The following is a 16,515-nucleotide window of genomic DNA, read 5'->3' as shown; positions in this document are numbered from 1 at the left end:
TTTTTTTGTATTCCCTTAAATCGCTTTGAATACTTTTCAGTTTGGGCTAAATACCCAAATATCCACATATCCACTGTCCCTAGAACCGCCCCTGGATTCTCAAGAAGATTTATTCTTATTAGCGAGCTCATAGATAACCGTGAGTGTGAACAAAAAATTTCAACATTCTGCAAAATTTTTGACGCCAAGAAGAAGCAAACAATATACAGGAGGATAATACGAAAAATATCTTTATTTGACTTAAAAAAAACATCCAGATTTGAAATCAAATAGACAAAACAACAACAAAAAGACAATAAAAACAGTTAAAGCTGGAAACAAGAAAATTTAAAAGGTTTTTCTCTTCATGCCTCTTTCATTCACACACATCTGACCTCATCACAGTTTTGTGGGCAGATACCTGCTCTCGTGCGACACACACTCTCTCTCTTTCTCTCACACACACACATACACAAGCAGATCTTGAATTGATAACATTTGCAACTTAGATCTTTACTCGAAGGCAGATAACAATCACACACACACACACACACACACACACACACACACACACACAACCACAAACTGTTTCTTAGTATTTAGCATTATATAACTTCTTGTCAGATGCCATTCAGAGAAATAATTACTTTGATTACATTCAAGATATCTATACACCTATACAGTACATTCGGCTTTGCATTTAGACACCTACATGCATGCAATATAAATACTCACATGTTGCCGAGTTAAAAACAATGAGAAAAATAGAGAATTGTGTTAGGAAAGCAGTGTAATACAGACTGGAAAAAGAAAATCTATGCAAATATACAGCAATTTATCAAAAATATTTGACCCACTAACAAACAATTCTTATTATATTTTGAGAGAAAAATAGTTACATTTGTAGTTGTTACTTTTGGTAAACTTCTTTCTGAAATGTCCATATTAAACATTTAGAAGTCCAGTGGGGTCCAAAAGTCTTGGGTCCACTAAAACCTGCTTCATCTTTTCTAATTTAATACAACATGTTTCACTACAAAAGCATGATGATTTGAGTGAAAAGTTGAACTTGTCTTATAGCATTTTGTTCTTTCGCTTTCACAGCCGACATGAACAAAAGCTGATGATCATATTTTGAACATAAGACATCTGACCAAGAATCTCATATTTTCCATGTGTTCTCAGACTTTTGGACCGCACAGTATATTGAGACATAATTTACCAGCAACTTCGATCATCATGAAAATTACAATATGTTCATTGTGTCCGAAGAACTGTTTAGATGCGCATGGTAGCTTTTGGGATGTGAAAGTGGGTACTTGGTCAGGCAATTGCAATACGATTTCAAGTCTTCATTACCATGTTAATGATCCTCCATTTGGCAGGCTCCAGGAACATGAGCTCTTTTATGTGACGGTTACTCTTGCAAGTGTTGGATGCTCCTCTGATACTCTTCTACAGGTAAAGCACCTTGACTCTGAAGCTCGTATCCGCGCAAGTAGTGACCGTTGGTCTGGCCTGCAAAATACAGGAGCTGCCTGGCAAACATGGGCTCCACCTGTGAAACAAGACAAGACATGTTCAACAGATCTCATCAGACACGTTGGTTTGGAGTGACACTCTGTCTATACACCAGATGGAAAGAATAGCAGATTTCACACCACAGCTATTCTTAGTTCTGGCATGAAACTCTAGATGGCGCAGGCTGATAGGTCTTTAACTCATTCGGTAGAGATCACATTATTATCTACATAGCACAGCTGATTGGTTGCTGTTGCATCAGAGGCCAATGAGCTGCGGGCCAACATTCAAATACTGGTGTGTTGCTGGTAGCATTATGCAGTGAGCTTTCAGAAACCCTCCACCTTCCCCAGCTCCACCTGTCTAGATCTGCTATGGGGGTTATTTCATGTATGTTACATGTGCAAGCACGCCTTACCGTAACCGTAACTACCACAATGTTAACAGAAAGTAAATAAAGTTAATAAAAGGCTGATTTGACGTTTACTTGACTGACAGGACAGCTGTTTCAGTGGTTGCCTGGCAACATAAAAAACACAGCGCACTGTTGCGCACCTCACGTTTTCGAACCTGAAAAACACGTTAGGTGTGATCGGGGCCATAGGATAAACAGATTGTTATCGTCCGCTGATGTGGACACTAATACAGATATCATTATAGTTATCTTTATTGTTATCGCTCTTGGTGTGAACTGGCTTTAGTGAGGTAAAGAACTACAATCCCCTGAAGTATTGCGAACAGCATAAGAGCTCTTTTGGCCGGTTTGCTTGTCACGACTCTCTGATTGATGGAATTTTCTATACAGCATCATGGCTAATGCAGCTTTCACCACAAATTATGCTGTTAAACATGATTATATATATTTAAAAAAAAGTTGCACTCTAAAGTTGCACTCTATTGCAGATCTTCCTTCTCATCAAATTGAGACGTCCTGTAAATCTTATGCATCATAAAGCAATTTTGTTCTCTACAGTTACCAAGATGATGCTGACATTTCATTCTAAACATCACATCTAGGTATGTTCCTCACTGTTGGTGAATTATGATTATTTCAATCATGACAACTCTCGTAATAGTTTTAGCATGGCAATGTTAATGTATTTGGTCTTGGCAGACTAGATCAGCTGTGCTGTTGATTATTAATAGATACGAAGACACACTGCTGTGAGCATGTAAGATATGATGATGCTGCTGCTGCATAAATACGCATACATAAATCCCGTAGCAGACCTAGGCAGGTGGAGCTGGGGGAGGTGGAGGGGTTCAGAGAAACTGTGATAAAGCGCCGCAGGACCAGCTCACAGCAAACACTGAACCAGTCTATTTAAATGTTGAGCAAGCAATCTCATTGGCTGCAGGATCAGCAGAGGCCAATCTGAGGTAATGATGTGCTTGCAGATTTAATTCAAAGGACCAGCCTGTACCCTCAAGAGTTTCATGACTGAACTAGGTATTTATAACACGTCTGAATACAGTGTTTGTAGAATATGCATCTACTGTGTTCACACTAATACATTTAAAATCCCAGACCGCAACATAGTGTCGGCCCAGATCCAGCCCACATCTGGCACATGTGGATTCCACGTGTTTCGGATGTGGGCCGGATCTGGGTAGACACTATGTTGCTGTCTGTGATGAATCATGGTACATCAAGCTGTGGACTGGCTAGGATTAGTATGGAGGTGGCTGGTTTACCTGAGCTGTGATCATTTTGCTCTGCCGCTGGGGGTCCGGGAACTCGTCTCCAAAGCACAGCACCACCTGAGAGCGCGGCATGGGGCGGCCGTGGTGAATGAAACCCTGCAATTCTGTATTGAGAAGAACAACAGATCACATCATCAGTAAACAGACAATAAAGTCGAATTTCACATATTTAAGGGTGAATCTCACACAAAAAAGCTCATCCCACTATCAAAAGAAAAAAATATTTAGCATGAAGAACATGAAGCCATTTTGGATCATTGAGATTATTGTCTTATTTTGCATTTGAATTTTTTTTTATGTCAAAATTTCCCCACTAAATTATCATTACCGAAATGCATGTTTTGACTATTGTAATTATTTATCAATAGTAGGTTATTCTCATTATATATTACTATAATACACTGTAAAAAAAATGAAGTTTTGTAAATAAAACAAACATTATTGGAGTATGTTCAACAATAAAATACTATTTAAGATTTCACAACTGAATCAATGTGTTACTCGCCATTTCCTTGAAATAATTGTGAAATTTACTAACAATTTCTGAGTGAAAATTGTTTTTAACTGAAAAAAACATTTTTGCATAAATAAAAGGCAGTAAAACAACCATGATGCATACATTTTTCATTTAAATAATTTTTCAAATTGCAGTAATGAGAATGAGATTTTTTTGTCTTATATTAATCCAGCAATAACAATTGTGATGGGGTGGAATATGATTTCGATAATAGTACTGACAGATTGAAAAGATTTCAAATTGATTAAAATCGTAATGCTTAAAATGTAATTTAAGCAACAATAACATTTTATATGCCTTACAAAATATGAAGTGGTACAAAAGTGTTTGAATTTACTGAAGGGTAATTTTAATGCCATTTGACATCTTTACAGTCATTACTCTTCCCATCAAAGATGAAAAAACTCCTGATGAGCAATAATGTGAACACTAGACCCCCATGTTCACATAAACTGATGACTAGTAGAAAGCTGAAATGCAAATGAACTTTAGCAGGTGCTGATGCAGTCCGAATGAATGTGTGTGATGGTCAGGAGCACTCGCTGGAAAATCCCACAGTGTTAAGCACCGAGTGAAAAGTGTGACATTAGAGACAGACCTAATCATGACTTGTGGCAGAGCACGCATAGGTTAAGGAACACACCGTTTAACTGCCACAAGTTAAATGACAGGCCTTTCCCCTGATATGACAAAAGAATATGGGCTAAAAGACGCTCACACATCAAAACACTTCTTCAGCATATCTACAGATAGGCAAACATCTCTGAAAGGAGTGCCATCCGATAAAGATTATTTATGTTGCACTGTTTCCCATACACTCTTAAAAATAAAGGTTCTTTATTGGCATTGATGGTTCTGTGAAGAACCTTTTCACTGAACAAAAGGTTCTTTTTACTGGAAAAAGGTTCTTCATATTATTAGAATATTCTCCACACTGTGAAAAGGTTCTCAGAGGAACCAAACTCGGTTCTGGAGGTCCTGCAGAGTTTAGCTCCAACTTACTTTAACACACCTCCCTGGAAGTTTCTAGTCTGCCTAGCAAGACCTTGATTAGATGGTTCAGGAGTGTTTAAATTACTCTGAACTTCTGCAGGACAGTGGCCCTACAGGAGCACGATTGGACACCCTTGATCTATTGCATTGCTACATTCTTAGAAAAAAAGGTTCAAAAGGGGATCTTGACTCAATTTTAGGCCCCGTTTACACTTTTTCCATTTTAACACAAAGTTTTAAAATGAAAACGATTTTCGTCCATACTGGTGTTTCCACTGCATTTCAGAAAAGATCTCCATCCACACTACATGACCGAAAACGCATGTCACATGAGCATTAATGCACACTGAACAAGTGTAAGCAGTTGCTGATTGCTCTAATAATAGCTAGCCTCTAGAGTCTTGCGCATGTAGGCAGCTGCAGGATTATTAAATGCAGAGTTTAACTGCACAATGGCTGATAAAAAGGACAACAAAATCAGCAAAGCTTGCAGTTCCGTCTCCATGTTATTGTTTCCATGGTCGTCGAGGCTGGTCTGTTATTGTCGTGTTGCGGTAGCGTAATGGTCATATGATTGACGAATCAGGGAAGGATACACAATGATCCGAATGTGGGCACTAGGCAACCATGCTTTCGTTTTCATAAGTCTCCGTTTTGGTCCGTCTACACTGAAACACAACCCCGGAGTTTTCAAACTAAAACAGGGTCTTCAGCGTTTCCAAAAGTCGAAAACTCTGGAGTAGTGTGGACGCCAGGCATAACTGTAGCAAAAGTTATGCATTTTAAAACGGAGATGCACTAGTGCAAACAGGGCCTTAAAGAGCTCTTTATCCCAAAAAGGTTCAATATAACACTATAAAGGTTGTTTTTTTGTAGTGATGCCATAGAAGAACCATTTTGGATTCCACAAAGAACCTTTCAGTGTACAGTTCTTAAAATAAAAAATTGTTCCCCTAGTGTGTCAACATTTTATTCATTGTGAATCATCCACACAGTAGTGATTCCTTAAATGGTTGCATTAAACTGAATGTGATAGCTTGTGTAAGAATGATTTTGCGAACGAATTACACAGAAATCCGTTCTGTACGTTACATAAATTAGATATGCATGGAAGCATATGCGCCACATCGCCAACCCAAACAATCACACAAATGATTATCTAACAGCGGATAATTGTGTTCAAAAAGATCTAATCAAGCTGCATCTTAATTAAAGGGACTTTAGTCAAACTGGACTGATTCTTGGACTACACACAAAACCCCACTGGCCTGAGATCTTCAAAATACACCATGAACTCAAGTCAGAACCAAGCACTTCTCTAGTAATATAGCAGTGAAGAGTGAAATCTCCACTAACCTGACAGGAACTGCTGCGTGTCCATCAGCTTGCAGGTCTGCTCTTTCTCCAGCTTGTTTGGCTTGTCTGCATACGGTGCCAGTGGACCTTCCCAATACACCCTGCCTTGGCACAGGCGCTTGGCGTACAGCCCGTCCGGCGCCAGCCACAGCAGAACGCCACGCTCCAAGATGTTGGGCAGCTTCTCTGCGCCGCGCCGCTGTGACTGAGGGTATGGGAAGGGAAAGAGCACGGGCTCTGCCCCACCATAGAGCCTTTCCTCTGTGCAAGGAGAAGAAGGGGACGAAGGGGATCCTGGGGACGAGGAGGACGAGATTCGACAACCTTCAGGGCTGCTGGTGGTCACTTCCTTCACAAGTGACTCCCGATAGTACAGCGAGACGTGCAGGCGACAGTCTACGGAGGACAAAACATATAATGGTTTAGAGTATAGTCATGGTGACTGGTTTTACTTTTTTTAAGCAAAACTTGCTGCAATGCACAATTTAAGTGTTTTATGTGGTTTCTAGGTGGTTGCTTATTGGCCCAATACACAATACCAACCTTTTTATAATCTAAATCGCATATAATCCTATAATAACATCATATAATGCTCCCTGTGTGTGTGTGCGTGAGTCATGTTCATTTACCTGAAATGGCCATGGCTTCAGCGGATCTCATACTGGGGTCCATTGCCACTGGATGGGTTTCTGTCGGTGAGTAGGTGTAGAAGGAGCCAGATATCTGGTATCCTGGAAAATGTACCAGCATTAAAATAGCTGAATTTACCACAGCTGACACTAATCAGAGCACCATCAAAAATAATTATACATTGTGATGACAAAAGTGCCTAAAACGTTAATTATATAAAATATCAAAGCTAACAAAAAGAACATTTTTCTAAAGTTCCCATTAAGTTATGAAAACGTTATTTCTGAAAGGTCTCTGAATGTCAGAGGGATGGAGAGCAGACCCAGACCACGACTGGACCTGCTAGGCACAGATGAAGACTAGACCAAGGCCTAAATCAGAAACCCAGACCAAGACTTGTCAGTCCAAGGACCAGGCAACCTTCATTTTAAAATTTAGAGCCTTTTTTTATTAAGGTTAAGTAGCATTTCAGCACCATGCAGTTCTTGTAAATTCTGTAATGGTGATTACAATTATCAACTTTAGTAAAATTATCCCTGAAACAAGTAATGATAAAAGCCAGATCTGGACAAAGACTCTACATTTTGAGATTTGATCAAGGCACTGTTTGCGTCATCTTGAGAGTCCTCAAGACCAAGACTCCCAATACAAAATGAGTTGCAGACAGTCAGAAGTGATGCATTTGTGATGCAAATTTATTGGTACACCTTGAGTTTGCCGTTTTGCAGAGTGAGAAGAGACATTAATAAATAACCTTTAATACAGACGATAATATGTATCATAAATATGGATTTCCTCTTTCTTTTTAAAGTTACAGGAACAAGAGAACAAGAGAGAGCTTCTAGCACCAAGAATAAGTTCACCCAAAAATTACTCTCCCTCATGTCGTTCCAAACCTGTAAGACTTTCGTTCATCTTCAGAACACAAATGAAGACATTTTTGATGAAATCTGAGAGATTTCTGTCCCTCCATTGACAGTCTACGCAACTACCACTTTGACGCTTCAAAAAGTTCATAAACAGATCGTGAAACTAATCCATATGAATTGAGCGATTTAGTCCAAATTTTCTGAAGAGACTCAGTCACTTTATATGATGAACAGATTTAATTTAGGCTTTTATTCACATATAAACATTGATCAGCAAACTTAAACAGAAGCTCAACTAACGCGCGAGAATGAACTTAACGGGTTCTTGCGGAAGATCAAATGTGCTGTGTAACACGAGAGTGAACCTCACTGGTTCTCACACGTCAAGCAAACATGCTTGAGCTTCCGTTTTCCACAACTGATGTGTAAAGTTGAAGAAAATTTTCTGAATTAAACCACTTAATTCATATGTATAACTTTCACAATATCTTCATTAACTTTTTGAAGCATCAAAGTGGTAGTTGCGTAGACTGTCAATGGAGGGACAGAGAGCTCTAATATTTCATCAAAAAAATATTCATTTGTGTTCCGAAGATGAACGATAGTCTTATGGGTTTGGAACGACATGAGGGTGAGTGAATGACAGAATTTTCATTTTTGGTGAACTATCCCTTTGATGTCGTCAACTCATTTTGTAGTATTGTAGAAGCTGGAAGCCGTTACCGTTGTCACAGGGCGATGCATGCCAGGATAAGGAGCGAGTCGAGGGATACGGACACTGGCCGTACGGTAACTCCGCGTGAGGCGTCTGGGCATGAGGCTGGTCTGCACTATATTCCCTCCAATCGCGCCTCTCCTGGGGGAGCATGTATCCTGGGATCTGCAGGAGACAATGGGGAGGTTTTTGAGTCTTTATCACTAGACTACTAGAAAAACAACATGGTCACCAGCATAGGTTTAGTTTTGGATACTGGTACCCAGCATGGGATGCCAGTGTGCAGGAATGGCTATTAGAGTTCTTAACGAGATTTACTTGGGCAACCAGCTTTACCAGTCATGTTTCATATGGCTATGCTGGTTCACCAGCAATAACCAGTCTGGGCTGCGTTTCCCAAAAGCATCGTAAGCCTAAGTATATCGTAGAATCATTGCCACCAATGGCGTCTCTATGATCAACTTACAGTAGCTCACGATTCTTTTGAGAAACGCAGCCTTGAACCAGCTGGTCTTTTCAGCAGGGTTGATTGTGCACTTTCACTTCAGGGTTATAATAGTAAAACAAAACAAGAGCTAAAACTAAAACCATTACAAAAACATAACAAAAACTTGGCGCACTAATTTAACTAAAACTACTGATATAAAAATAGACTTATTATAAAAACATAATAATATTAAAAATAACAAAACTTACAAAAGAAATTACTAAAATTGTAACTAAAACAATAAAAAAGAGCTCATTTTAAATATTAACAGTATCTCAATGATACTAAAATAACAGTTTCACTTGGAAAGCGTCTGCTAGGAAAATATAAGTAGATGTAAATGTAGTTGATGTAGATGCAATGCTAACAGGACACTGAATACGATAGGAAATATCTCTTCACATGAGACGTCTGCCATGGATATTAATAATTTGAGAAAAGTGTGACATCATGGCATCTTACCTGAGGCTGTAGCGGTGGATAAGGAGAATGCATGGGATAACTAATAGGAGTCACGTGTGCCGTGTTGTCCTCCATACTACTGGCCTTAGAGCCTAAAATGCAAAAATAACAGCTCTTCATACCCTTCGCAGAGAATAACTGCACAACAATGTTTATCAATCTCAAGCCACAAAACGTTATTTTTTCTTTATCTCTCATTGTGATCTTGAATAAGAATAACTCCCCCCCCCCCCCCCCCTTCTCTTCTCTGATGATGAGGGCGGGGCAACCTGTCACTCACATGAGATCAGCCAATAGCAAACCACAACCGTCCAATCAATTCCCCACTGACAAAATCAAGCCCTGTCCTACTATCACAACTTCTATTTCATGTTGAGTTTTATTTTGGTTTGCTCGACCAGAAAGCAAGCATAGATTTCGGAAAGCTGTTAAACAGCCAACCCGATCTCATGAGAAAACAATTTTATAAGTTAGCGATTTTGTATGAATTTGAACCAATTCGCCAAGATGTAAAATAGTTATGAATTACCACAGATGCAGAATTCCTTCCTGTGTTGATGCATTTCTCGTTTGAACAGAAGCTTTTCTGGACATTGATCTGTACATTTTAAATGTGTATATCTACTTAAGCATTTACTCAAAGATGCACATTCTCTTCCAGTTCAAATCTTGCCTCTACTTCACAGGTACTTCACAAGCTCTAAGAATAGCAACTAGGTGTGAATCTATTTTTTATGTCACCTTTTATGAAATTATTGTTCTTGCACAAAATACTTGGATATTTTAGGGTCCAACCAGATGTCTTCATGGTCTTGACCCAACCTCTCAAAAGCACAAGCTTGAGTTATGCAAGGTCTGAGGGGTGATTTTGTTGCTTAGCGCTGTGCACTTGGTAACCGAAGCTCTCTATAAAAAGCTTGAGGGATTTTAGCACATTTAGCGGCTTCCTCTTAGCTTCCTGCTACACATACTGAAGGCAAGAAGCAATATTGAATGTGAATGCAGAGCATCCGTGTGGCAAATTAGCTCTGCTCAAAATTGTGCTTACTTTTCAGAAAGAGCTGGTGAGTTTCAATGCATCAAACCAAGACCAAAAACTGCACCCTTTAAATAGGTGACTTCCTATTACCAAAAAGTGCATTAGAAGGCAACCAATAAATTGGTAATAAAAGACCTTCTATTCTTGAAACAAGAGAAAACAAGCATCCAAATATGGAAATTACCTCTCTTTGCTCCTTCTGGTATTATCCTGTAGACCTTGTAAGGATCGGATATGTCTAATTGGCTTCGCTCCACCAGTTCATCGAAGTCATTGCTTTTGTTCAGGGCACAGCGGAGTCTCGTCTTCCATGTTGGAGGGTCTGGTTTGTCCAAGCCTTCCCTGTATTTGCCTTTGAACAGAGCCCAAGCCTACAACAACAACAACCATGAAGATAAGATGAGATGAGAAAAAGCCATGAAGAAGGAGAACTTTAATGCTCACATCTACCAATTATGAACAGATAGGAACCCCGTATATAATGTATATCAGAGACGATGAATGTAGGAATGGATAGTCATTACGATTTTTATTAATGATAATAATATAATAAGGAAATTAATAAAATGCTGCATACTTAGTATATTTGATTGATTGAACTGTCAATGCTGTTGTTTCTAAAAAAAACACTGTGCCAATCCAGCCATTCAATGGGCTTTTTCAGCTCAGTGCAAAACTAAAGCATCTTCTCTGACTGACATGAATCATCCTACAAAATACACTTTATTTTAAGCTGACGTACTTACATAAGTACTGAGTAATATTAATTAACTACTTGTTTAATTACATAATTGTAATTAACTACATAATTTACTGTTATTACTATAGCAAGTACATGTAGTAATGTGTAACTATGTGACCTTGGATTAAAGTTGGACTGAATATGATTTTAAAAAAGTAAAATAAAATAAAAACAGCCTAAAAAATGTATTACAGACACTGTCAAAAATGTGCCTTTATGTATTTACTATTATAATAATGCCTATACATTATACAGTTGCCCCAGAACGTATGTGGACACTGAAGCCACTTAGAGGTGCATGGATGCATCGCATCAGATAACAAAATATCAAACCATGTGGCTGCAAACAAATGCGTTTTTCTCAGAACAAACGACACTTTTCTTCATCATGTTTTGCATGTTGACTTTGGATCAGATGGTGTTTTTAGTGGACGTATTAAGTCAGTTCTTCTCACGTTCACACAAGTGTCCCATCACATTAACTATAGGCATTATCTAATGTTTGCAACCACTTCTCTCTTCATTTTCAACACTAGATCTATTGTTGCGTATCATTTAGAAGCTAACCAACTTCTGTCTGTCTTGTCTTGCTTGGAAAAAAAGTGAGTTTAAAAGACAACTTGGTTTGATAACTACTCAGACTTGAATAAGGTCTGAAACTGAATAAAACTGCCTTCAATTTTTAAGTACAATCAACTTGGATGTTTAAGTCATTACAGCTTAAATTTGGCTAAAATGAGTTGAATCTTGTATAACTTAAGTTGAAAATTACTCATCTTAATTTGATGAGTTAATGCAATGCAAAACATATGTTGTCATAACTTATTGATAATATATATTTTTTACAGTGACATCCTCATCATCTTCATCATCAATCACCTTGAAGAGCGCCGCGTCCTCATCGCGATTGTAGTCCTGCTTCCCCGCGTGTTTCCAGGGAATCCTGAAAATACTTTTCTCGTCATTTTCCCAAACCAAGCCGGGATACTCCCCGCTGTCAATCTGATCGATGAGCCACTGTCTAAGTTTGCCATTCCCACAACTGACTGACATGCTGCAGTCCCCATCTAAGTTCATGTCTGTCCGGGAGCAGGTGCACATGCAGTGAGCAGAAGAGTGTTTCAGATGAGTTCATGCATGCATATTCCTTAATAACAAACAAAATAATAACTACTCTAATGTAGGCGTTCAGGTGAAACCACCAGACACTGTTGTAGGCTATAAAAAAGCATCTAGAAGTATAAAAAGAATGAAGCTTCATGCAAATCAATAGGCTACACACATGCATATATATATATATATATATATATATATATATATAATAAGTGTGAAGCATATGCATCATAAATACACAGGCTACATTTTTATCATTTTATTTTTAAAATCAAGTCGCATTCAGCTCATTTAGGCTGATCAAGGCTCAACAAGTCTTACCTTAGTGAATGCAGACAGCTTGACTTCACTTTCACAGCCGACACTTCTCAAGTCATGTCAGAGGAAGGTGTTTAAATAATGTAAAGTGCACTAGGTGGAGAGATGGGTGGAGCGTTACGTGGAAGTGTTTCTCCCTCAGCAACATTAAGAGTTGAAGACTTCAGAGAAACACGACACAACCGCAATAAACATCCAACATACGGGAAATCCCTCGTCCGAGACACACAGATATACACACACACGATGGAACAAAAATAATTTCGATAAAATATGCCAGAAAATCTCCCAGCACTCGTCATCAGAATTATCCTGGTGTTTGATGTTTGTTTATCAAGGTTTATTTGAGGAAATTCACAGTCGTCGCAGTCACGGAACAAGACCTGTTATCTCAGAGAGTGTGTCCCGTCAAAAGAGACTAATGGCAAAGTAATTGTGACTTTTCAAAACACTTATAGAAAGACACAGAGTCGTACACTGCTCGAGGTCATTTTAACCCCCCAAATAATATAAAGCAAATCATTACGATATGTAGGCTATATGAAGTTCATCAAGCGTTTCATATCAAGTCATTTCAAATCTGCTATCAACGTGTTGCGAGTGTTGAAAATGCCGCCACCTGCTGTCGCGAAACAACATGTTACTTCTAAACTGTAGCATATTTAGATATAGTTTTAGCAGGTTCTGGATGATTATGTATCAACCAATGTGTTTTATAGAAAATAAATAGGAACATTTGCCAATTTAGTTGTTATAGCACAAAATTTAAAATATAAAAAGACGGGTAAGATGCATATGAATGAATGTATAAATGGCTTTTTATATAATACTTATTAATACTCATACACACACACACAATTGACACTTTAGTGTATATTTGTGTGTCAATGTAAAATACTAAATCAACTACTCTATTTAAAATGTGATTTTGACAATTTAGCTGATACTAACTGAATAACAGATGACAGACAACGTAGAATACCAGTAAAAGAGATTCATTTGTAAGGTAAAATTATTCTGTGACATATACAGGCATATGAATATTTACATATTTAATTGCCCATATTGAAGATATGTCATGATAGAAACACTGAAATCAAATTGAATGATTTCACTCAACCTGTAGGTTTTAATGAAAGCAGTGTTTGAAATGTACATATAATTAATGGAAATATTAAATAATAACCCCATTAAGATGAGCAAAGTTCTTAAACAAACTCTGAATTTGCCTTGAAAAAGCCTTGTTTGAAAGTTTGAAATAACTTTCATAGGCTCAAAGTTTGAATTGAATTGTTGAAATTGAAGTTTGGGACAGCATTGTTTCTAGCATGAATTACCCAAGCAACAGTGGCGGAACTAGAGTTTTATACATGGGGTGGCCAGGGGGTGGCCACTGCTACTTTCGGGGGTACACAGTACACACACACACACACACAGTGGAAAAGCTTATGGAAGGAATTGGGTCACTCTGTTTGTGTCTATAAGTGTTGAACATTCAAAATATTTGCAGAAAACAAAGCTTAAGCACCAAGGAGATAAGATACCGTAGCATGTGTCTGTTATGTACTGCTGCGTTTATTTACAAAAAAACTCACATTTACAAAAAAACCCTGTTTTTTTTTAATTGTACTTGAAAAATGTAAACAATTGTATTGCCCATCAATATAAAATCTTATCCTAGGAAGATTTAATACAACATAATTCTTTCTTTATAATAATTTATAATTATTCTTTCTAAATATAATTATTTTTTTTGTGTTCATTTTTGGGTGAACTATCCTTTTAATCTGGCAAAATCATCTCAACTTAAATTCCTGAATTGGGTATTTGATTGACTGCCTGTGTCTGGTAGATGCTCTGACCTGTTGCTGGTCCTGAAGTCTGACCACACTGACTCTGACTAGCCAGTGGTGATGCAAGGGCTGGGGTCTGTTTGCACCTGATCTGCCTGTTAGTCATTTTAAGCCAAAATGGGGGTCAACCTTGAACAAATTGCAACAGAAGCAAACTCAACAGAAGCAAGAGATTGGGTTTGGGACTGTTTCTGGGGGACGAGTCTGAGGGAAGAACAGGAGACAATGGTAAGGAGAATGCAAAGGACAAAAGGTAAAATAAAAAGTGAATCCCCAGAAACAGTTTTCGAAACTTTCCCCTAATGGGATTCTTCTAGACTTTTTTTCCTTACTCAGGACATATTGAGGATACAAAATTATTTGAGTTTGCTTCTGTTGCGATTTGTTCAACCTTTTTTCATAAAATGACTGGACTATGTTTGTGCTTATTTAAAAAGTACTCTGATATCTCTCCCTTTCTTTTCATGTTTAATTGACCCTGTTCAAAAATATGACAAATTTAAAATATGATTCCAATCATATTTATATTCTAATCATCATCCAATTACCAACATTTTTATCTTAACTCTTTCTCGCAGTAGCCTATAAAAAAAATGGTGTTTTTGGTAATTTTCACAATTTCATGGCAACCCAGAATATTTTGTTGTATGAATATCTGAACATAGGCTACCAAAAGAATGGACAGACAAAAAATTGTTTTATTCTAGCTTTGTGCGTCTTTTTTTATCAACACTTGAATGTTGGCAAGTTTCATAAAAAGCAACATGAGCAAAAAGCTGAGAAAATCGCATTTTTATCAAAGACTACATCTAGATCAGATTCATAATGATGATCAAAACACAGTAGATCGACTCCATCAACACCCTACACCCATAAAGCTTCATAGTCCTATAGTGATCGCATTATGATATCACTTGTTTCTGCTCTTCTTTGCCTGCGTTTTGATCTCCTATCCTCACATTAGCTAGAACATTTGTATACTGTAACGTACACACGGCAAGGTACTGCATATGCGTGTATTAGGCCTAATGTAGGCTATTCGGAGCAAACCACCCTGATGCTAAACCTTAAAAACTTACTTCAAATATGATGTTTTCTTATTCGGTGAAGTTCGGTATCTTGCAACCATCTCTCGTCCTCTGCTCGTCCGTTTGAAAACTGCGCGCGCGCCGCGCTGCCGGCGAACGTAATTTTTTTTTTTTTTAAATCAGCATCAGCAACTGCCAGTAGCAAATAAAATTTTGGGGTGGCACCCGGGGTGGCCAATCGCATGTCAGGGGTGTCCAGTGCCACCCCGGACCCCCCTCTGGCTCCGCCACTGCCAAGCAACCTTCAGGGTTCGTGTCTCTCTCTTGAATCCAACACAGAAAGGACTTAAACTGCAATTCATCGACTGGCCGCTAGAGACAGGCTCAAAAAGAGAGTCAATCCCATATACCCCCCCCCCCCCCCCCCCCATGTTCAAAAATCTACAGCATAAAATATGTTTACAGCCTGGTGCAAAAAGTGGTTTTGGTCTATAGGCTTTGGTCTATAGACTTTGGCTAATTTTGCCCTTCATGACAACTGTGAGGGGGGTGCATTTTTTATAACTTATCCGTTTAAATTATATTAAGCCTTAAATTCTGCACAATTAAGGGCGTGGTCACTTGAGTGACAGGTGGATTGCCGCTGCCGTCACTACTAGCCATTTGTCTGCTGTCTGTTAGGGTCACGTCACCTCAGCTAATCCGCCTCTTTGCCCATTTTCATTTATCCGGGACTGCCAAAATGGCGACGGCCAGCTCCGCCCACTTTGGGCTTCAAAACTGCTCTTCAGAAACATACGGGTGACGTCACAGACACTAAGTCCATATTTTTTACAGTCTATGGAATTACCACATTGTTGACATGTTTTAACATGTTACTAACATGTTTTATCATGTTGCTAATATGATTTAACAGGATGTTAACATGTTTTGACATGTTGTTAGCATTAATTAGCATTTTGCTAAAATGTTTTAACATGTTGTTAGCATAAATTAGCATGATGCTATCATATTTTAACATGTTGTTAACATGAATTAGCATGTTGCTAACAGGTTTTAGTATGCTGTTAACATTAATTAGCATGTCACTAGCATTGTTTAACATGGCTGTTTCTCAATGCGTTCTTCAGCGATCTCGCGTCCTTGTGTTCTCGTACTTCGTCATCATCGAAGTTCTATTCCAATACTC

The 16,515-nt window shown here is 38.4% G+C and overlaps 1 protein-coding gene across 2 annotated transcripts; it reads right to left on the bottom strand.

Annotated features, from left to right (window-relative positions):
• Positions 1–212: 212 nt before the first annotated feature.
• irf4a (interferon regulatory factor 4a) lies at positions 213–12,585 on the bottom strand. Of its 2 annotated transcripts, none has more exons than XM_084119861.1 (9): positions 12,449–12,585; positions 11,894–12,093; positions 10,457–10,643; positions 9,234–9,325; positions 8,293–8,449; positions 6,700–6,801; positions 6,071–6,466; positions 3,196–3,308; positions 213–1,537 (listed from the first exon to the last, which is right to left on the bottom strand). In XM_084119861.1, the coding sequence occupies exons 2-9, from the start codon at positions 12,089–12,091 to the stop codon at positions 1,397–1,399; spliced, it is 1,386 nt and encodes a 461-aa protein (XP_083975987.1). In that variant the 5' UTR covers positions 12,092–12,093; positions 12,449–12,585; the 3' UTR covers positions 213–1,396. The 2 variants fall into 2 exon arrangements, with proteins under 2 accessions (XP_083975987.1, XP_083975986.1); XM_084119860.1 differs by having other exon boundaries at positions 11,894–12,161; positions 12,449–12,505.
• Positions 12,586–16,515: the final 3,930 nt, after the last annotated feature.

This window comes from Abramis brama (genome assembly GCF_963993115.1).
Source record: "Abramis brama genome assembly, chromosome: 7".
NCBI classification, from domain to species: domain Eukaryota; kingdom Metazoa; phylum Chordata; class Actinopteri; order Cypriniformes; family Leuciscidae; genus Abramis; species Abramis brama.
The sequence above is the reverse complement of the archived record's forward strand: the minus strand, read 5'-3'. Positions and strand labels throughout refer to the sequence as shown.